Source organism: Neofelis nebulosa, chromosome X (genome assembly GCF_028018385.1).
Source record: "Neofelis nebulosa isolate mNeoNeb1 chromosome X, mNeoNeb1.pri, whole genome shotgun sequence".
NCBI lineage: Eukaryota > Metazoa > Chordata > Mammalia > Carnivora > Felidae > Neofelis > Neofelis nebulosa.
Window position 1 is genome coordinate 70,682,766 of NC_080800.1, and position 22,307 is coordinate 70,705,072.

Consider the following 22,307-nt stretch of genomic DNA (forward strand, 5'->3'; position numbering starts at 1 on the left):
CTAATGTATCATATGTTAAGACTATGTTTACTTTTCTTAGAAACTGCCAAAATATGTTCCAAAGACCATACAAATGTATCATTTTGCATTTCTATCAGAAATGAGTAAGAGTTTCTGTTGCTTTACATCTTCTCCAGCATTTGGTGCTGTTGGGGGTTTGGATTTTGATTATTTTAATAAATGTATGTGGTATTTTATCTTTGTTTTTAATTTGCAATTCCCTAATGATATATAATATTGTATATATTTTCATATGCTTATTTGTCATCTGATTAAATTATTTGGTGAGTGTCTGTTCAATGTTTGCCTATTTTTAAAAAAATATAATTTATTGTAAAATTGGCTAACATACAGTGTGTACAGTGTGCTCTAGGTTTTTGGGGTAGATTACTGTGGTTCCTCACTTACATACAACACCTGGTGCTCATCCCAACAAGTGCCTTCCTCAATGCTTATCACCCATTTTCCCCTCTCCCCCACTTCCCCATCAACCCTCAGTTTGTTCTCTGTATTTAAGAGTCTCTTATTGTTTGCCTCCCTCCCTCTCTGTAACCATTTTTTCCCCTTCCATTAGCCCATGGTCTTCTGTTAAGTTTCTCAAGTTCCACATATGAGTGAAAAATATATGATATCTGCTTTCTCTGACTGACTTATTTCACTTAGCAAAATACCCTCGTTCCATCCACATTACTGCAAATGGAATGATTTCATTCTTTCTCATTGCCATGTAGTATTCCATTGTATATATAAGCCACATCTTCTTTATCCATTCGTTAGCTGATGGACATGTAGGCTCTTTCCATAATTTGGCTATTGTTGAAAGTGCTGCTATAAGCATTGGGGTACATGTCACCCTATGAATCAGCACTCCTGTATCCTTTGGATAAATTCCCAGTAGTGCTGTGGCTGGGTTGTAGAGTAGTTCTATTTTTAATTTTTTGAGGAAACACCACACTGTTTTCCAGAGTGGCTGCACCAGTTTGCATTCCCACCAACAGTGCAAGAGGGTTCCTGTTTCTCTACATCCTCGCCAGCATTTGTTGTGTCCTGACTTGTTAATTTTAGCCACTCTGACTGATGTGAGGTGATATCTCAGTGTGGTTTTGATTTGTATTTCCCTGATGATGAGTGATGTTGAGCATCTTTTCAAGTGTCTGTTGGCCATCTGGATGTCTTCTTTGGAAAAGTGTCTATTCATGTCTTCTGTCCATTTCTTCCCTGGATTATTTGTTTTTCAGGTGTTGAGTTTGGTAAGTTCTTTACAGATTTTGGATACTAACTTTTTATCCAATATGTCATTTGCAAGTATCTTTTCCCATTCTGTCAGTTGCCTTTTAGTTTTATTGATTGAGATGTTTGCCTATTTTGAATTAGGTTGTTTATTTTATTATTGTTGGGTTTTAAGTGTCCTTTGTACATTTATCATAAAAATGTTTTGAAAAAAAAATTCTTCCAGTTTGTGGCTTGTATTTTCATTCTTGTAAGAATGTCTTTTGCAGACTATAAATTTTCAATTTTAATGAAGTCCAATTTATCAATTTTGTAATCAAACTTGACTTTAGTGTATTTAAAAAGTTATCAACAAACACAAAGTCACCCAGATTTTCTTTTATGTTATCTTTAGGAGTTTCATAGTTTTGCATTTACTTTTAGGTATATCATCCATTTTGAGATAAGTTTTGTGAATAATGAAAGATCCATGTTTAGATTAATTTTTTCTTTCATGTGAATATTCAGTAGTTCCAGAACAATTAGTTAAAATCAATATCCTTTTGATAGAGGACCAAATAGGAGGACCCTGAACTCACTCATGCCACAGACACACTGGGATAATACCTGCATCTTTGCAAATAACTCTGAAAATGACCTAAAGATTTGAAGAACAGATATTCCATAGCTAGTCATAAAAAGATTGTTACATCAAAAATGGTAAGAGTGGTAAAGATGTGGTTGGGAACCAAACCCCCAGAATAACTAACCACAAACAGAAAGGAATTCACAAACAAGGAGAAGTAAGATGAACAAACCACACAACAGGTAGCCTTAGTACTGGGGATCTACAGTGGAAAGAGGAATCTCCATAAATTCTGGCTTTGAAAACCAGCTGGGTTTACACCAAGAGAGTAAAAAACTCAAGGTTGCTCAAGACCAGGAAAGCCAGATGGCAGTATAAACTCAATACCTTCTTTTAAAGAGCCATAATAATAAATAACTTCACCAAGAAATAGGAGGTGCAGCTTGAAAAGTCCCTGGGGTATACATGAAAGAGATGTGTTGAATAATCTGAGAACATGTGCTACAGGAAAAGAAAACTACAGAAGAATTCTCTAGGAACGGGTACCACTGTTCTTCAACCTCAACACAAATAAAAGAATGCTTTTGGGACTCAGTTCTAAAACTCTCCTTCTTCTTTGCCAGCACCAAGTGCTTCACCCTGGAATTTCTCTGTGGACAAACCACACCGACCTGCCTGCCATGGCTTCCAAAGCTGTTCCCAACCACACCTGGTCTGCAGGTTTGACCCACACCAGCGCCACTACAAAGTGACTCCACTCATGTGGAGGGGGTAACAAACCAACACACCAGGCACCCACAATTCCTGTAGCCAGACCCCTTAGCTGCATGGACAAGGAAGTGACTGAGCCCTGAACTTCAGTGTATGTGGTCTTGGCAGAGAGGTTAATAGCACACTGATAGAATGAATAATGGCCTCACCCACCACCAGTCTTATCTGGCATCAGCCAGAACTCTCAAAGGTGTGCTCACAGAGGGCAGAGTGGGCCATAGAAGCTATCTGGGATGAAGGCAACTATGCTTGGCCACAACAGGAAGGTGCATGCAACCCACACAGGGGATACCCCTGGGGCACCTGGTTCTGGTGACATGGGAGAATTGAACTATAGGGCACCACGGGAACTCTTATACACAAGGCCACTACTTGAAAGATCAGAAGATATAGCTGTTCTACCTAATACATAGAAACATACACACAGAGTTGGATGAAATGAGGAGTCAGAGGAATATTTCCCAAATGAAAGAACAAGACAATCACAGTAAAGAGCTAAATGAAGCAAAGATAAGAAATATGCCTGATAAAGAGTTCAAAGTAGTGGTCATAAAGATACTGAAAAGACTTGAGAAAAAAGAGTGGATAAACCCAGTGAGAATGTCCACAAAGAGTTAGAGAATATAAACAAGAGTGAATCATAGCTGAAGAATTCAATGACTGACATGAAAAATACAGTAGAGGAAATCAATAGCAGATTAAAGAATGCAGAAAAATGGATCAGTGATCTGGAAGACAGGGTAATGGAAAGCGACTAAATTGAATTGCAAAAAGGAAAAAAAAAGAATAATAAAAGGAGAATAGATTAAGAAAACTATGCAACACCATCAAGCATAATAACATTCATATTATAGAATTCTCAGAAGGAGAAAAGAGAGAGAAAGGGAAAGAAAAAATTATTTGAAAAAAATAACAGCAGGACACTTCCCTAACCTGGGGAAGGAAACAGAGATACAGGTCCAAGAAGTAAGAAGAGCCCCTAACAAGATGAACCCAAGGAGGCCCACAGCAAGACACATAATAATTAAACTGGAAAAATATAATGATGAAGAAAGAATTTAAAATCACCAAAAAACAAACAAAGCAAAACAACAACAACAACAACAAACAGTTAAAACAAGGGAAACCCTGAAAGGCTATCAGGTAATTTTTCAGCAGAAACATTGCAGGCCATAAGGGATCGGCATGATATATTCAAAGAGATAAAAGGAAAAAAAAAAAAAAAAAGCAAAGAAACCTACCAAGGAAAAACAAAAAAAAGAGTACCCGGGAAGGCTATCATTCAGAATTGAAGGGTAGAGAGTTTCCCGGATCCTCCCCCTCAGAAAAAAAAAAAAAAAAAAAAAAGTTAAAGGAATTCATCACCACTGAACCAACTTTATAAGAAATGATAAAGGGACTTTTTTGAGTGGAAAGAAAAGGCCATGACTGGAACACAGAAAATTAAGCAAGGAAATAATTTCACAGGTTAAAGCAAACATATAGTGAAAGGTAGTAGATTAGTCACTTGTAAACTTTATAAAGCCAGTATGGAGATTAAACAGGAGTGCTGTTTAATGGTCAGGAGTGCTGATTCATAGGGGCACATGAACGCAAATGTGTATAGTAGTGCTTTCAACAATAGCCAAATTATGCAAAGAGCTGAAATGTCCATCAATTGATGAATGGATAAAGAAGATGTGGTTTATATATACAGTGGAATACTATTTGTCAGTGAGAAAGAATAATATGTTGTCGTTTGCAACAACGTGGATGGAACTGGAGGGTATTATGGTAAGTGAAATAAGTCAGAGAAAGACAGATATCATATATTTTCACTCATATGTGGAACTTGAGAAACTTAACAGAAGACCATGTGGGAAGTGAAGGGGAAAGAATAGTTTCAAACAGGGAGAGAGGCAAACAAGAGACTCTTAAATACAGAGAACAAACTGAGGGCTGATGGGAGGATGGGAGAGAGGGGAAAAAGGGTGATGGGCATTGAGGAAGGCACTTGTTGGAATGAGCATTGGGTGTGGTTTATAAGCGATGAATCATGGGAATCTACCCACGAAACCAAGAGAACACTGTATACACTGTTACCTAACTTTACAATAAATTATATTAAAATAAATTAAAATAATATAAAACAATATGTAAAACTTCTATTTAAGTGTATATTATTATATATTTGTATGGTGGGAATGTTATATGTACAGGGTACACCATTCTGTTAAACATTCATTCCACAAATATTACTGAACATCAAGTATGTACCAAGCACAGTTTTAGTTGTGGAGTCTCAGTAGTGAACAACGAGGCATGATATATGTCCTCATGGAACTCAAACTTACAATCTAGTAAAAGTAGAGACAATAGAAATTTTGAGAAGAAAATATAAATCACAAAATCTGATTAAGTATTATAAAAGGAAAGAACCAGCTACAATATTTAACCACAATGACATAGTATAGTGTAGTGAAGTGAACTCTTCCAAATTAACCTGATCCTAATTATTGAGAAAAAGGAAACATACAGATTAGCAGATCCTTTCTAGCAAATCCTGAGAGCAAGACTGGAATGGAGTAATCTGTATTTTTAAAGAGGTTTTCAAGGTAATTCTTAGGGCATACACTGGTAAAATAGAAACAATATTAGATAATAATAAAAAGATTTGGCTTGTAGTCACTGACTAGCTGTGTGAGATTGATCATGCCATTCTTGACCCCATTTTAAAAATTTATTGATGTATAATTGACATAAAACATTATGTTAGTTTAAGGTGTAAAATTTATTGATTTGGCATTTGTATGTATTGTGAAATGGTCACCACAAAAAATCTAGATACCATCTTTCAGCTTAGAAAGTTAATACAATAATATTGACTGTATCCCTCATGCTGTACATTACTTCCCCATGACTTATTTACTTTATACCTGGAAGTTTGTTTTTAATTCCCTTCAACCATTTTGCTCTGCAAAACCTCCAACCCCTCTGGCAACCAACAATCTGTTCTCCACATGTAAAGATATTTTTTGTTTGTTTTTCTTTTTAGTTTCCATATATAAGCAAAATCATGCAGTGTTTGTGTTTCTCCGTCTGACTTATTTTATGTAGCATAATACCCTGAAGGTCCCCCCATGTTGTCACCAATGGCAAGATTGGATTATTTTTTATAGCAGAGTATGTATGTATATAGTTTCAAACAGAGAGGGAGGCAAAGCATAAGAGACTCTTAAATACAGAGAACAAACTAAGGATTGATGGGAATGTATATATGCAATATACACACCACCATCTTTTATATTTATTGATCCATCCATGGAACTTAGGTTGTTTTCCATACCTAGGCTATTATAAGTAATACTGCAATAAACATAGGGGTGCACATGTTTTCTCACACTAGTGTTTTTGTCTTCCTCAGATAAATAACCAGCAATGGAATTATTGGATACTATGGTAGCTCAATTTTTAAATTCTTGAGGAAACTTCATACTGTTTTCCATGATGGATACACCATTTTACTTTCTCATCAACAGTGTACAAGATTTCCCTTTTCTCCACATCCTCATCAACACTTTTTTTCTTGTCTTTCTGATACTAGCCATTCCGACAGGTGAAAAGTGGCATCTCATTGTGTTTTGATTTCCATTACCATGAGTAGGGATGTTCCTCCTGGCCATCTACATGTATTCTTTGGAAAAAAGTCTGTTCAGGTCCTCTGCCCAGTATTTAATTGGATTGGTTGCTATTTTTTTCAAGTTTTTATTTAAATTTAAGTTAGTTAACATACAGTGTAATATTAGATTAAGGTGTACAATTTAGTGATTTAACACTTCCTTACAACACCGAACACTCATCACAAGTGCACTCCTCAATACCGATCACCTATTTAACCCCTCCCCCAACTAACCCCCCCATAACTATCAGTATGTTCTCTATAGTTTAGAGTGTGTTTCTTGGTTTGCCTCTCTCTTTTTTTCCCTATGCTCTTTTGTTTTGTTTCTTAAATTCCACATATGAGTGAAATCATATAGTACTGTCTTTCTCTGGCTGACTTATTTTACTTAACAGTACTCTCTAGCTCCACTCATGTCATTGCAAATGGAGATTTCATTAGTTTTCATGGCTGAGTAACATTCTATTGCATATATTTACCACTTATTTATCCATTCTTCAGCTGATGGACATTTGAGCTGTTTCCAAAATATGGCTATTGTAGATAATGCAGCTGTAAACACTGGGGTGCATGTATCCCTTTGAATTAGTGTTTTTGTATCCTTTTGGTAAATAACTAATAATGCAATTGCTGGATTATAGGGGTAGTTCTATTTTAACTTTTTGAGGAACCTCCATATTGTTTTCAAGAGTGGCTATACAGACAGTACAGGAGTGTTCCACTTTCTCCACATCCATGCCAACACCTGTTGTTTCTTGTGTTGTTGATTTTAGCCATTCTTTTTTTAAAAAAATCTTCTTTTTAATTAATTTTGAGACAGACAGAGAGAGAGAGAGAGAGAGAGAGAGAGAGAACCTTAGCAGGGGAGGGACATAGAAAGAGGAAGAGACAGAATCTCAATCACTCCACATTATCAGTGCAGAGCCTGATGCATGGCTCAATCTGATGAACCATGAGATCATGACCTGAGCTGAAATTAAGAATTGGATGCTTGAGGCGCCTGGGTGGCGCAGTCGGTTAAGCGTCCGACTTCAGCCAGGTCACGATCTCGCGGTCCGTGAGTTCGAGCCCCGCGTCAGGCTCTGGGCTGATGGCTCGGAGCCTGGAGCCTGTTTCCGATTCTGTGTCTCCCTCTCTCTCTGCCCCTCCCCCGTTCATGCTCTGTCTCTCTCTGTCCCAAAAATAAATAAAAAAAACGTTGAAAAAAAAATTAAAAAAAAAAAAGAATTGGATGCTTAACCAACTGAGCCACCTAGGTGCCCCAGATTTTAGCCATTCTGACAGGTGTGAAATGATATTTCATTGTAGTTTTGATTTGTATTTTCCTGATAATCAGTGGTATTGAGCTTCTTTTCATGTGTCTGTTGGCCACCTGTATGTCTTCTTTGGAAAAATGTCTATTCATATTTTCTGCCAATTTTTGACTTCAACTATTCACTTTTGGGTGTTGAGTTTTTTTAAGTACTTTATATATTTTGGACACTAACTCTTTAGCAGATATGTCATTTGAAAAAATCTCCCATTCTTCAGGTTGCCTTTTAATTTTGTTCATTGTGTCCTTCATTGTGCAGAAGCTTTTTGTCTTGAAGAGGTCCAAATTGTCTGCTTATGCTTTTGTTTCCTTTGCCTCAGTAGATCTATTCAGTAAGAAGTTACTAGAACTGATGTCAAAGAGGTTGCTGCCTGTGTTCTTCTCTAGGATTTTAGTGGTTTTGTGTCTCACATTTAAGTCTTTCATCCATTTTGAATTTATTTTTGTTTATGGTGTAAGAAAGTGGTCTGTTTTCCTGCTTTTGCATGCTGCTGTCCAGTTTTGTTTTTTTTTTTTTCCAACATCATGTGTTGAAGAGACTGTCGCTTTCCCATTGGATATTCTTTCCTGCTTTGTCAAAGGTTAATTAACCATATAGTTGTGGGTTCATTCTGGGTGTTTGTTATTTTGTTAATGGCTTGCATATGTTCTTTATTTTCAATATTACCTCTTATTGGATATCTAATTTGCCAATATCCTCTTTCATTTAGTAGGTTGCCTTTTCATTTTTTGATAATTTCTTTTGCTGTGCAGAAGCTTTTTAGTTTCATGTAGCCCCAGTTTATTTTGCTTTGTTTCCCTTGCCTTTGGAGACAAATCCAAGACAACATCAGTAAGAACAATGGCAAGGAGTTTGCCACTTACATTTTCTTCCAGAAATTTTGTTTTCAGGACTAATGTTGAAGTCTTTAATCCACCATGAATTAATTTTTCTATGTAGTGTAACATAGTGGTCCAATATTACTCTTTTGCATGTAGCTGTCCAGTTTTCCCACCACCATATATGGAAGAGACTACTCTTTTCCCATTGTATATTTTTGCATTTTTGTTATAAATTAGTTTAGTATATATATATATATATATATATATATATATATGTGTGTGGGTTTATTTATAGGTACTCTAATATGTTCCATTTATCTATGTGTCAGGTTTCATGGCAATACTATAGTGTTTTGATTATATCTTTTCATTATAGTTTGATGTCAGGGTGTATGATGCTTCCACTTTTGTTCTTCTTTCTCAAGATTGTTTTGGCTATTCAGGATATTTTGTGGATACATAAGAGTTTTAGAATCATTTTTTTCTAGTTCTGTGAAAAATGCCACAGGAATTTTGATAGGAATTTCATTGTGCCTTCTCCAATTTCTTTCCTCAATGTCCTATACCTGTAAATGTAGAGGTATTTCATCTTCTTGGTTAAATTTATTTCTAGGCTTTTTATTCTTTCCAATGTGATTGAAAATGTGATTGTTTCTTGATTTCTCTGATTGTTCTTTATTAGTGTATAGAAACACAAAAAATGTTTTTTACTTTGTAATCTGAACGTTGCTGGATTTATTTATAATAACATTTTTTTGGCGGGGTGTTTAGAGTTTTCTATATATAGTATCATGTCATCTACAAATAATGAGTGTTACTTCTGCCTTTCCAATCTATATGTCTTTTCTTTCTTTTTCTTTCCTAATTGCTGTTACTAGGACTTCCAATACTATGTTGCAAAAAGTGGGGAGATTGAGCATTATTAATTGTCTCCTGATCTTAGAGGAAAAGCTTTCTACTTTCAACAATTGAGAATGATATTAGCTGTGGGTCTGTCATGTATGGCCTTCATTATGTTGCGGTACATCCCCTCTGTGCCTACTCTAATAAGAGATATTTTTAATCATAAATGGATATTGAATTTTGTCAAATGATTCTTGCATCTGTAGAGATGATTATATGATTTTTATGTTTAATTTTATTAATGTGGCTGTATGATGTTGATTGATTTATGTATCTTGTACCATCATTGTATCCCTGGGATAAATCCCACTTGACCATGTTGTAAGGTCTTTTTAATGTATTGTTAAATTCAGTTTTCTAATATTTTGTAAAGTATCTTTGCATCTATGTTCATTAGGAATACTGGACTGTAACTTTTTTGTTTTGTAGTGTACTTATCTGGTTTGGGTATCAAGATATTGTTGGCACCCTAAAATGAGTTTGGAAGCTTTTTCCCCACTTCAATTTCTGGAAGATTTTGAGGATAAGTATTAAATCATCTTTGAACATTTGATAGAATTTACCAGCCACATCATCATGCCCTAAACTTTTTTTTTCAATATATGAAATTTATTGTCAAATTGGTTTCCATACAACACCCAGTGCTCATCCCAAAAGGTGTCCTCCTCAATACCCATCACCCACCCTCCCCTCCCTCCCACCCCCCATCAACCCTCAGTTTGTTCTCAGTTTTTAACAGTCTCTTATGCTTTGGCTCTCTCCCACTCTAACCTCTTTTTTTTTCCTTCCCCTCCCCCATGGGTTTCTGTTAAGTTTCTCAGGATCCACATAAGAGTGAAACCATATGGTATCTGTCTTTCTCTGTATGGCTTATTTCACTTAGCATCACACTCTCCAGTTCCATCCACGTTGCTACAAAGGGCCATGTTTCATTCTTTCTCATTGCCACGTAGTACTCCATTGTGTATATAAACCACAATTTCTTTATCCATTCATCAGTTGATAGACATTTCTTTCCAGAATTCTTTCCATAATTTAGCTATTGTTGAGTGCTGCTATAAACATTGGGGTACAAGTGCTCTATAAATCAGTACTCCTGTATCCCTTGGGTAAATTCCTAGCAGTGCTATTGCTGGGTCATAGGGTAGGTCTATTTTTAATTTTCTGAGGAACCTCCACACTGTTTTCCAGAGTGGCTGCACCAATTTGCATTCCGACCAAGAATGCAAGAGGATTCCCATTTCTCCACCTCCTCTCCAGCATCTATAGTCTCCTGATTTGTTGTTTTTGGCCACTCTGACTGGTGTGAGGTGATATCTGAGTGTGCTTTTGATTTTTCTTTCCCTGATGAGGAGCGACATTGAGCATCTTTCCATGTGCCTGTTGGCCATCCGGATGTCTTCTTTAGAGAAGTGTCTATTCATGTTTTCTGCCCATTTCTTCACTGGATTATTTGTTTTTCGGGTGTAGAGTTTGGTGAGCTCTTTAAAGATTTTGGATACTAGCCCTTTGTCCGATATGTCATTTGCAAATATCTTTTCCCATTCCGTTGGTTGCCTTTTAGTTTTGTTGGTTGTTTCCTTTGCTGTGCAGAAGCTTTTTATCTTCATAAGGTCCCAGTAGTTCATTTTTGCTTTTAATTACCTTGCCTTTGGGGATGTGTCAAGGAAGAAATTGCTACGGCTGAGGTCAGAGAAGTCTTTTCCTGCTTTCTCCTCTAAGGTTTTGATGGTTTCCTGCCTCACATTCAGGTCCTTTATCCATTTTGAGTTTATTTTTGTGAATGGTGTGAGAAAGTGGTCTAGTTTCAATCTTATGCATGTTGCTGTCCAGTTCTCCCAGCACCATTTATTAAAGAGACTGTCTATTTCCCATTGGATATTCTTTCCTGCTTTGTCAAAGATTAGTTAGCCATATGTTTGTGGGTCTAGTTCTGGGGTTTCTATTCTATTCCATTGGTCTATGTGTCTGTTTTTGTGCCAATACCATGCTATCTTGATGATTACAGCTTTGCAGTAGAGGCTAAAGTCTGGGATTGTGATGCCTCCTGCTTTGGTCTTCTTCTTCAATATTACTTTGGCTATTCGGGGCCTTTTGTGGTTCCATATGAATTTTAGGATTGCTTGTTCTAGCTTTGAGAAGAATGCTGGTGCAATTTTGATTGGGATTGCATTGAATGTGTAGATAGCTTTGGGTAGTATTGACATTTTGACAATATTTACTCTTCCAATCCATGAGCAGGGAATGTCTTTCCATTTCTTTATATCTTCTTCAATTTCCTTCATAAGCTCTCTGTAGTTTTCAGCATACAAATCTTTTACATCTTTGGTTAGATTTATTCCTAGGTATTTTATGCTTCTTGGTGCAATTGTGAATGGGATCAGTTTCTTTATTTGTCTTTCTGTTGTTTCATTGTTAGTGTATAAGAATGCAACTGATTTCTGTACATTGATTTTGTATCCTGCAACTTTGCTGAATTCATGTATCAGTTGTAGCAGACTTTTGGTGGAGTCTATCGGATTTTCCATGTATAGTATCATGTCATCTGCAAAAAGCGAAAGCTTGACTTCATCTTTGCCAATTTGGATGCCTTTGATTTCCTTTTGTTGTCTGATTGCTGATGCTAGCACTTCCAACACTGTGTTAAACAACAGTGGTGAGAGTGGGCATCCCTGCTGTGTTCCTGATCTCAGGGGAAAATCTCTCAGTTTTTCCCCATTGAGGATGATGTTAGCTGTGGGCTTTTCATAAATGGCTTTTATGATCTTTAAGTATGTTCCTTCTATCACGACTTTCTGAAGGGTTTTTATTAAGAAATCGTGCTGGATTTTGTCAAAGGCCTTTTCTGCATTGATTGACAGGATTGTATGGTTCTTATCTTTTCTTTCAATAATGTGATGTATCACGTTGATTGATTTGCAAATGTTGAACCAGCCCTGCATCCCAGGAATGAATCCTACTTGATCATGGTGAATAATTCTTTTTATATGCTGTTGAATTCGATTTACTAGTATCTTATTGAGAATTTTTGTATCCATATTCATCAGGGATATTGGCCTGTAGTTCTCTTTTTTTACTGGGTGTCTGTCTGGTTTAGGAATGAAAGTAATACTGGCTTCATAGAGTGAGTCTGGAAGTTTTCCTTCCCTTTCTATTTCTTGGAATAGCTTGAGAAGGATAGGTATTATCTCTGCTTTAAACATCTGGTAGAACTCCCCTGGGAAGCCATCTGGTCCTGGACTCTTATTTGTTGGGAGATTTTTGATAACTGATTCAATTTCCTCGCTGGTTCTGGGTCTGTTCAAGCTTTCTATTTCCTCCTGATTGAGTTTTGGAAGAGTGTGGGTGTTTAGGAATTTGTCCATTTCTTCCAGTTTGTCCAGTTTGTTGGCATATAATTTTTCATAGTACTCCCTGATAATTGTTTGTATCTCTGAGGGATTGGTTGTAACTTTTGTTTGTTTAGAGTTTTTTGATTATTGACTCATTCTCCTCATTAATAAGAAGTCAACTTAGATTTCCTATTTCTTCATGATTCAGTCTTGGAAATTGTGTTTCCAGTAATTTATCAATTTATTCTGGGTTGTCTAATGTGTTGCTCCAGAGCATTTATAATAATCTTATGAACCCTTGCATTTCTGTGGTATCAGTTGTAATTTCTCTTTCATTTCTGTTTTTATTTGAGCCTTCTTTTTTCTTGGTAAAACTGCCTAAGATTTGTGAACTGTGTTTATCTTTTTAAAGAAACAGCCCTTGATTTCATTCATCTTTTCTATTTCACTTTTACTATCTAATTTATTTCCACTCTAATCTTTGTTATTTCCTTTCTTCACTAACTTTTTTTTTTCTTGTTACTTTAGGTCTATAGTTAATTGTTTATTTGAGGTTTCCCTTTTTCATAGCTTGTAGTACTATGAACTTTCCTTTTAGAACCACTTTTGCTGTATCCCATAGAGGTTGGTAAGTCATTTTTTTGTTTGTTTGTTTTCATTTGTTTCTAAGAGATCTATGATGCCAGTTTCTTCTTGTAATTGATTTCTAGTGTCATGCTCTTGTGGTCAGAAAAGATGCTTAATAAAATTTCAATCATCTTAAATTTATTGAGACCTGTGGCCTAATATGTGATCTGTATTGGAAAATGTTCCACGTGAGCTTGAGAAGAATGTGAATTCTGCTGATTTTGGATGAAATGTTCTGTATATGTTTTTAAAGTCCATTTGCTCTACTATGTTGTTTAAGGCCCTTTATTGATTTTCTGGCTGGAAAAACTATCCATTGATGCGAATGGGCTGCTAAAGGCCCCTGCTATTATTCTATTGCTATCAATGTATCTTTTTTTCTTTCTTTTATTGAAGTAATAATTGGCATAGTGTTATATTAGTTTCACATCTATGATATAATGATTCAACAATGACATATATTACTCAGTGTTCATAAATATAAACATACTCTTGATCCCATATATTTTACCCCTCCCTTCAGTTACCTCCCCTCTGGCAATCACCATTTTGTTCTCTGAATTTAAAGGTGTGGTTTTTGATATTTTTCCATTGTTGGTTCATCTGTTTCGTTCCTTAAATTCCACATATGAGTGAAATTATATGAATTCCACATTGAGAATTATAATAGCTGTAGGTTTTTCATATATGACCTTTGTTATGTTATGTTCCCTCTAAACCTACTCTATTGATGGTTTTTGTCATGAATGGATATTGTCCTTTGTCAAATGCTTTATCTGCATCTATTGAGAGGATCATTTGGTTATTATCCTTTCTTTTATTAATGTGGTATATCACATTGATTTATTTGTAGATATTAAACCACCCTTGCAACCCAAGAGTAAATCCCACTTAATTATTGTGAATGACTCTTTTAAGTATTATTGGATTTTACTTGCTAGTATTTTATTGAGAATTTTTGCATCTGTTTAAATGGAGTAAATGCTCCAATAAAAAAATATAGGGTGACAGAATGGATAAAAAGCAATACCCATCTATGTGCTGCCAAAGGAGACTCACTTCAGAACTAAAGACACATGCACATAAAAAGTGAAAGGATGGAAAACATTTCCCATACAAATCTAAACAAAAAGAAAGGTGGTGTATCAATACTCATATCAGAAAAAAATAGACTTTAAAACAAAGATTATAACAAGAGACAAAGAAAGACACTGCATATGATAAAGAGAATAGCCCAACAAAAGTATATAGCAATTGTAAATATTTATGCACCAACATTAAAGCACCTAAATAAAGAAAACAGCTATTAACAGACATAGAAGAAGAAATTGGTAATAATACAATAATAAGAGGGGATTTTGACATCCCACTTACATCAATGGATAGATTATACAAACATAAAAACAAGAATGAAACACTGTCTTTGAATGACATATTGGACCAGATGGGCCTAACAGATAAATTCAGAACATCCCATCTCAAAACAGCAGAGTACACATTCTCTTCAAGTACACATGGCACATTCTCCAGGACTGACCATATATTAGGGCATAAAAAATCTTAACAAATCATGTCACACATCTTTTCCAACCACCCTCCATTGAAAGTGGAAATCAATCACAAGAAAATCTGGAAGGAACACAACTACTTGGAAGCTAAATAACATGCTACTAAACAATGAATGGATCAACCAACAAATGAAAAAAAAACACACACATATGAAGACAAGTGAAAATGAGAGCACAATGGTTCAAACTCCATGGGATGCAGCAAACACTGTCTGAAGAGGAAAGATTTTCATATCTTTCATTTTGAGACAGTATGTTTAGGAATATTCTATCACTGTCTCCTCTCTCTTGCAGAATGGGGTCTCCCCCATGGCAATGAATTTCATGATAACTTACTGAAAGTACAGCAAAAAGATAACCACATTGAAAATGGAAATCTCAGGATAACATCTGTGTTCCAGGTGAAGACCTACCAATTCAGACTGGAACAAATCAGATTTCAGGAAAAATTTCTTCAAGATGATAAAACTGTTACACTACCAAATGTGTATGAATGTATTGAGAAGAGAGATATGCACCTGGGAAGGGTTTCAGAATAAATTAGTAGTAAGTACCTACAAAATTAAGCAAGCAAAAATGCAAAAAAAAAAAAAAACCCAAAAAACTAACAATGAACACAAAACAAAAACAAAACAAAAAACAAAATAATGTTACACAGAAATAGTATAATATAATATACTACATATATTAATATGTAGTATAATAGTATACTACATAAGTCAAATATGTAAAACACTTACTTAGTTATAATAGTGTTAACACTGGATAACTAACTAACTGAAATTATGAAATAACCAAACTGGGAAAATAGAGAAAAAGTATGCATGTAAGTAAAAGGATCACTGAAGAGATCTTGAAAAAGATTGAGGATAAACCCTCGTATTTTAGTGGAAAATCAATCAACAATGGCTAGCATTGAAAAATCAAGAAATAGTCATATAAACAGAGAGAAAGGAGACTCTTAGGTATTTCCCAATATCTGTCTTCTCCCTCTTCCAGAATAATAAAAAAGTTTAGCTGGGCATATGGCTTCCCAGAGTATAACTGCATTTGCAGCATCTTTTACAGTTAGGTATGACCATGGAACTAATCTTCAGCCAGTGGGTTAGAAGTGAATGTGTCTTGTGACAGTTTCCGGGAATCCTCTTTAAAAGATAGCTGGTACACACCCCTTGCCTCTTCTTTTACCCCACTCTGTCTTGCTTCCTGGACCATAAGTGTCATAATTTTGGACCTTGTGGGCAAGAAGTACATCATAGAGATGGCAGAATTGAAGGTGGAATGTACCAGAGTCACTCAGGAGTTTCTGGGGCAGAACTGCCATGCCAATTTTAAGTTGTATATCCCTGGATTGTACATGAAATTAAAATATCTTTTCTGAATTACTATTGAGTGTTTCTGTTACAGCCAAACCTAATTCTAATTAATACAACACATTATTCATAGGTGGAGGTAAAAAGTGCTTGATTCCAGCTATTGAAAAATAGGAGTAGGTAAAGAATAAGGAATGTTGGTTTTATAGCAAGTTTTACAGAACTCGGCTCCTTAAGCTGTGTGCATTTATAACTTCTATTTTAAAAAAATGATAAGAACAAAAACCATGTTCTGAAGTTCCTTATTCTTGGCATTTAGGCTTCTCATACCATTATACCACTCCAATTCCTCTTCAATCATTTATATTCTTGTGTTATCTTTCTTGCTAGACTCCAAACTACTTAAAAATAGGAAAAATGTCTAATGCATTTCTATTTCTTTGTTAGTATACATAACATAGCATACTCAGTAAATGCAGGATTTAATTTGATTTTTCATTTGGATCCAAAAAAAAAACCCGAAAAGCAAGCATTGTGAAAATAGCAATTATTTTTCGAAATCTGTGCTCCATGGTTTCTCCCAATATTCCCTTTTTCTTCATCTATGTATGTGAAAATACTTTATTTCTTCCTTTAGAAGAAATCTGAATTTTGTCATTTGTTGTTTAATAGCACTTCCCTCTTGATTTTCTGGGATGAATCGCCAGTGTAAGCTGAAGCTTACTCATACTTCCTTGAAAAAGCCAACTGTTAGCATCTCTTCTGAATTCCACATTTAATGATCCATGAAATCGCCCAAAGTGGGATTCTTTATACCACATAAATCAAGAAATGCTATAAATCAGGTTTTTTCCCTTAGCTAATTGTTAAACACTTACAAGCATACTACTATTACTACTATTTAAATCTTATATCCACATTTTATAAATTGAATGTAAACTACTGTACCCATGACTGATCAATATAATTTTCAATCAAAATTTCATTACATAACATGTGAGGTCTATTTCATATTACCTTATGTAATGTTTCATAATGTAATGTAATGTAATGTAATGTAATGTAATGTAATGTAATCACCCAAATTCCGAATACTTTCAGCATGCCAAAAAGAAACCCTATACTCATTAACAATCATTTTTCATTCCTCCCTATCTCAATCCCCTGGCAATTACTGATACTACTTTTCATTTCTATAGATGTGCCTATTCTGGATATTTCATATAAATGGAATCATAAAATATGTGGTCTTTGGTGACTGGTTTCTTTCACTTAACATAATGTTTTCAAGAATCATCTATTTTGTAGCACGTTTCAGTATTTCATTACTTTATATGCCTATATAATATTCCATTCTATGCTATATCACATTTTCTTTATGCATTCACTTCATGGACATTTGTTTTTTTTCCTACTTTTTGGCTATTATGAACAATGCTGCTATGAATATCCATGTATAAGTACTTTTTTTAAATTTTTATTTAAATTCAAATTAGTTAACATACAACGTATTATTAGTTTCAGGTGTACAATTCAATGTTTCAACACTTACATACAACACCCTGTGCTCACTGCAAGTGCACTCCTTAATCACCAACACCTATTTACTCCATCCCTCCCAATCACTTCTTCCATTGTAACCATCAATTCATTCTCTATAGTTAAGAGTCTGTTTCTTGGTGTGCCTCTCTCTCTTTTTTTTCCTCCTATGCTCATTTGTTTCAATAAAACAAAAAGCTTTGCACAGTGAATGAAATGATCAACAAAACTAAAAGCCAACCTACAGAATGGGAGAAGATACTAGCAAATGACATATCTGATAGAGGATTATTATCCAAAATATATAAAGAACTCATAAAACCCAACACCCAAAAGATGAATAATCCAATTAAGAAATGAACAGAAGACAAGAATAGACATTTTTCCAAAGAAGACATACAGATGGCCAACAGATATATGAAAAGATGCTCACCATCACTGATCATCAGAGAAATACAAATCAAAACTACAATGAGGTATCACCTCACACCTGTCAAAATGGTTAAAATTAACAACACAAGAAACAACAAGTGTTGGTGAAGATGTGAAGAAAGGGAAACCCTCTTGCACTGTCTGTGGAATGTGAATTGGTGCAGCCACTGTGGAAAACAGTATGGAGTTTCCTCAAAAAATTAAAAATAGAACTACCTTACAATCCAGGAATTGCACAACAAGGTATTTACCCATAGAATAAAAAATACTAACTTGCAGGGATACATGCACCTCAATGTTTATAACAGCATTATCTATAATAGCCAAATTATGGAAACAGACCAAATGTCCATTGACTGCTGAATGGATAAAGAAAAAGTGGTACATATATACAATGGAATATCACCCAGCCATAAAAAAAAGAATGCAATGTGACCATTTGGAAGAATGTGAATGGATCTGGAGAGTATTATGCTAAGTGAAATAAGTCAGTCAGAGAGCAAGAAATACCATAATATTTCATTCATATGTGGAATTTAAGAAAAAAAAATGAGCATGTATAAGTTTTTGAGTATACACACATTTCATTTCTTTTGGGTACATACCTAAGAGTGAAATTGATGAGTCATATGATAACTCTATGTTAAAAATTTAAGAACTGTTTTCCAACGTGGCTAAAACATTTTACATTTACAACAAAAGTGTACAATGGTTCCAATTTATCCACATCCCAGTCAACACTTGTTATTATCTGTCTTTTTTATTATAGTCATCATATAGACTATTAAGTGGTATCTCATTGTGGTTTTGATTTCCACAATGACAAATGATGTTGAACATCTTTTTGTGTGTTTATTGGCCAGTTGCATATCTTCTTTGGATAAAGTATATTTAAATTCTTTGCCCATTTTCAATTGCATTATTTGCCTTTTTATTATTAATATTTAAGAATTCTTTACATACTCTGAATATAAGCTCCTTATCAGATATGTACTTTGAAAATATTTCGCCCCATTCTGTGGATAATCTTTTTCACTTTATTGATGTTCTTGTTTTCAGCACCTCATGCAATTTTTATAGAGCTTTCTTTTATGACAATCTTCAATCACAGCATGAAAATTATTGAAAATGTCTTACCCGAACTATTTCACAGTCAACATTTAATTCAGTTGCAACTGCTTCAATTTTCTCTCTACACACAGAACCAAGGCTGGTCATGCCATTGTCCCAGTACTTCTTAAGGGTGGCTAAGTCTCGGTCACTGAACTGAGTGCGGTCTTGTAGCTGTAAGACAGATTTAAAATAATTAGAATAAAAGGAAAGAATATTATAGACAGGGTCATCTGGGTGAATTATGCTAGGCTACTTTCAACACATAACTAACTAAATTAATTTCACAGTTCTTAATATGTGTTTCCCCATTCTGAAATGGGCCTCTCCATATTTCCATAACATGAAAGTGTGTTAGAATAAAACAATTAAAAAAAATTAACTGTTAGCAATTAAGTAGTATTTTTAAGTTGTTTTTAGTTTTTATTTACCATTTTTTTTTAAAGTAGACTTCACACCCATTGTGGGGCTTTAACTCACAACCCTGAGATCAAGAGTTGCATGCTCTACCAACTGAGCCAGCAAGGTGCCCCAGCAAATAAGCAGTATTGATTTTAAATGATTATAATCACATAAATAATACATTGTATTGTCATTGTAGAAAATAAGGATAAATTTTTAAAGAAAGAATTTAAATTACCCACAATTCTGTAAATAGCACTTGTTAATATTATAATGTTTTTTTTCATTTTTCTATGATACACATATTCATATTTGCACTAAATATATTAAAAAAAAATAACGGTTAGGGAGCCTGGGTGGCTCAGTCGGTTCAGCGTCTGACTTCAGCTCAGGTCATGATCTCACGGTTTGTGAGTTCGAGCCCCATATCGGGCTCCATACTGACTGCTTGGAGCCTGGAGCCTGCTTCAGATTCTGTGTCTCCTTCTTTCTGCCCCTCCCCTGCTTGCACTGTGTGTCTCTCTCTCTCTCTCTTTCAAAAATAAATAAACATTAAAAATATTTTTAAAAATAACAGTCAAGATCACATCACTGTGGTGTCTTTTGAGAATTTAATCTAGATTGGCCATGTGTAGATCTTGTATTAATGTTATAATAAATTAAAAGTGTAAATAAGAAAGGCTTAAGAAGATAAGGTAGCTTTTAATAATCATATTTATGACTTCAGAAAGTTTCATAATAACCCTATCCTTTTTGTTCTTAGATTTTTTTATTCCAGTAAACTATAGACCTTATATGTTATTTTAATTCAATGAATCCTAGAGGCAACTGTAGGAAGTAAATTAGAAGCATGATGGAATAATGACTTTCATTTTACTGATAAGGAGTCAGGAAAAGCAGGGTCAAAGGACACATTTAACAAGGAACAAAATGTCCATCGCAGAGCTAGAAATAGAAATCTGATTTTTTTTTCTAGTAGCTTCATCCTTATGAGGTCTCCAATTAGCTAAGGAGGTGGTAAAAAAAATCTAAAAATAGCTTTTAATTAAAAATATATATCCTGCAAAGCCCTTGTATGTGTATGCATGCTTTTGTGATGAGAGAACAAGAATGAGAAAGAGAGTGAGAGAGAAAGCCTGTGATAGTGAGTTGAGGAGAAATGCTGCAAATCATGGAAGGAGGTATGAGGTTCTGTTGCTTCCTTCTGCCTAAAAAGATATGGTCTGGTCTCACAGAGGTTACACCTCAAATCCTTTGTAGAAGTACACTGATTTCAATATTCCCTTTTTTTCTTTTTTTTTTAAATTTATTTTTGAGACACAGAGAGACAGAGCATGAGCAGGGGAGGGGCAGAGAGAGAGGAAGATGCAGAATCTGAAATAGGCTCCAGGCTCTGAGCTGTCAGCACAGGGCCTGACACGGGGCTCCAACTCACGGACTGTGAGATCATGACCTGAGCTGAAGTCGGACACTTAACGGAGTCACCCAGGTGCCCCTCAACATTCCCTTTCTTAATGAAATTTAAAATAGAGCCCTCTCCTGAACTGGATTTGAATAACAATATAATGTATACAACATATAAAGCATGACTTAAATGAAAGAGTTATCATAGCTAAAACTGGTAAAATACTAAAAAACAAGTGCAAATATGTTTTAAAGTTACAACCCTTTGAACAAGAATTTTATTTTTTAATTTTTTAATGTTTACTTTTTTTTATTTTTTAGAGAGAGAGTGACAAAATGTGAGCAGGGTAGAGACAGAGAGAGAGGGAGATGCAGCATTCGAAGCAGGCTCCAGGCTCTGAACTGTCAGCACAGAGCCATTTCCAGGGACAAACCCACGAACCGTGAGATCATGACCTGAGCCAAAGTTGGTGGCTTAACCAACTGAGCCACCCAGGTGGCCCTGAGAAAGAATTTTAAACATCAGGAGGGAAAGCAATATATGAACTTGTGGTTTACTACCAAAATAGTGAAGTTAGATTGTATAATTAATGTGTCTATTCATAGGCAATATAGTACAGTTGTTCTGTGCGTATGTTGATCATTCAACACAGATAAATGATAAATTTGTTTTTCCTCTACTTAAAAAGCCTTGATGAGTAACATTTATTGTAAGTACTAGTACTAAATTACATGTTCCTAAGGAACAAATCAAACTATACCATACAAGAGTTTTTAATCAAGTGGAATAAGCTTCAAGTATTTACAACATAAAAAGCTCATTAGGTTCCCATTGTATATTGATCGTACCATAGTTTTGTAGCTAAAATAAAACAGAAAGCAAAATAAATGGGAGTAGGGTTCTAGGTAGATTCAAATAATCCACCATAACAGCCAGCATAAGGGTTTTTATATATTCCCATTGCATCAAGTTCTCCAGTGCAAGCCAGGCTACATTACTGTCAGAATGTAAGGAATAATGAACAGAATGCTGAACACACTCAGCCAATGAATTTGTAATTCATTTAGAGGACATCTGAAGCTGATTCATCCCTTAAATTGAACTAAATAAAACCTGACTTGATTTGTTTGCTGGGGTCCCAACATTAGCAATGTTGAAGGCAAGCTATTATGATAATGCCTATTAAGTAGAAACTTATGGGGGAAGAACAGTTAAAGTTCTTAAAAATATCTTATCCAAGAAAATAATAAGGTTATAAAAATAATTTATCATTAAAACTGTAAATATTGATTTAGAGAAGAATAAAAAGGTGGACACA

General features: G+C 35.0%; 1 protein-coding gene across 2 annotated transcripts in view; it reads right to left on the reverse strand.

The window, feature by feature from the left end:
* The window catches only part of HDX (highly divergent homeobox), a 197,631-nt gene that overhangs the window by 50,316 nt on the left and 125,008 nt on the right, over positions 1 to 22,307 (reverse strand). For both annotated transcript variants that reach the window (XM_058712599.1, XM_058712600.1), the window contains exon 5: positions 19,210 to 19,356. In XM_058712599.1, coding sequence (XP_058568582.1) covers positions 19,210 to 19,356 — 147 coding nt within the window. The remainder of the gene's footprint in view (positions 1 to 19,209; positions 19,357 to 22,307) is intronic.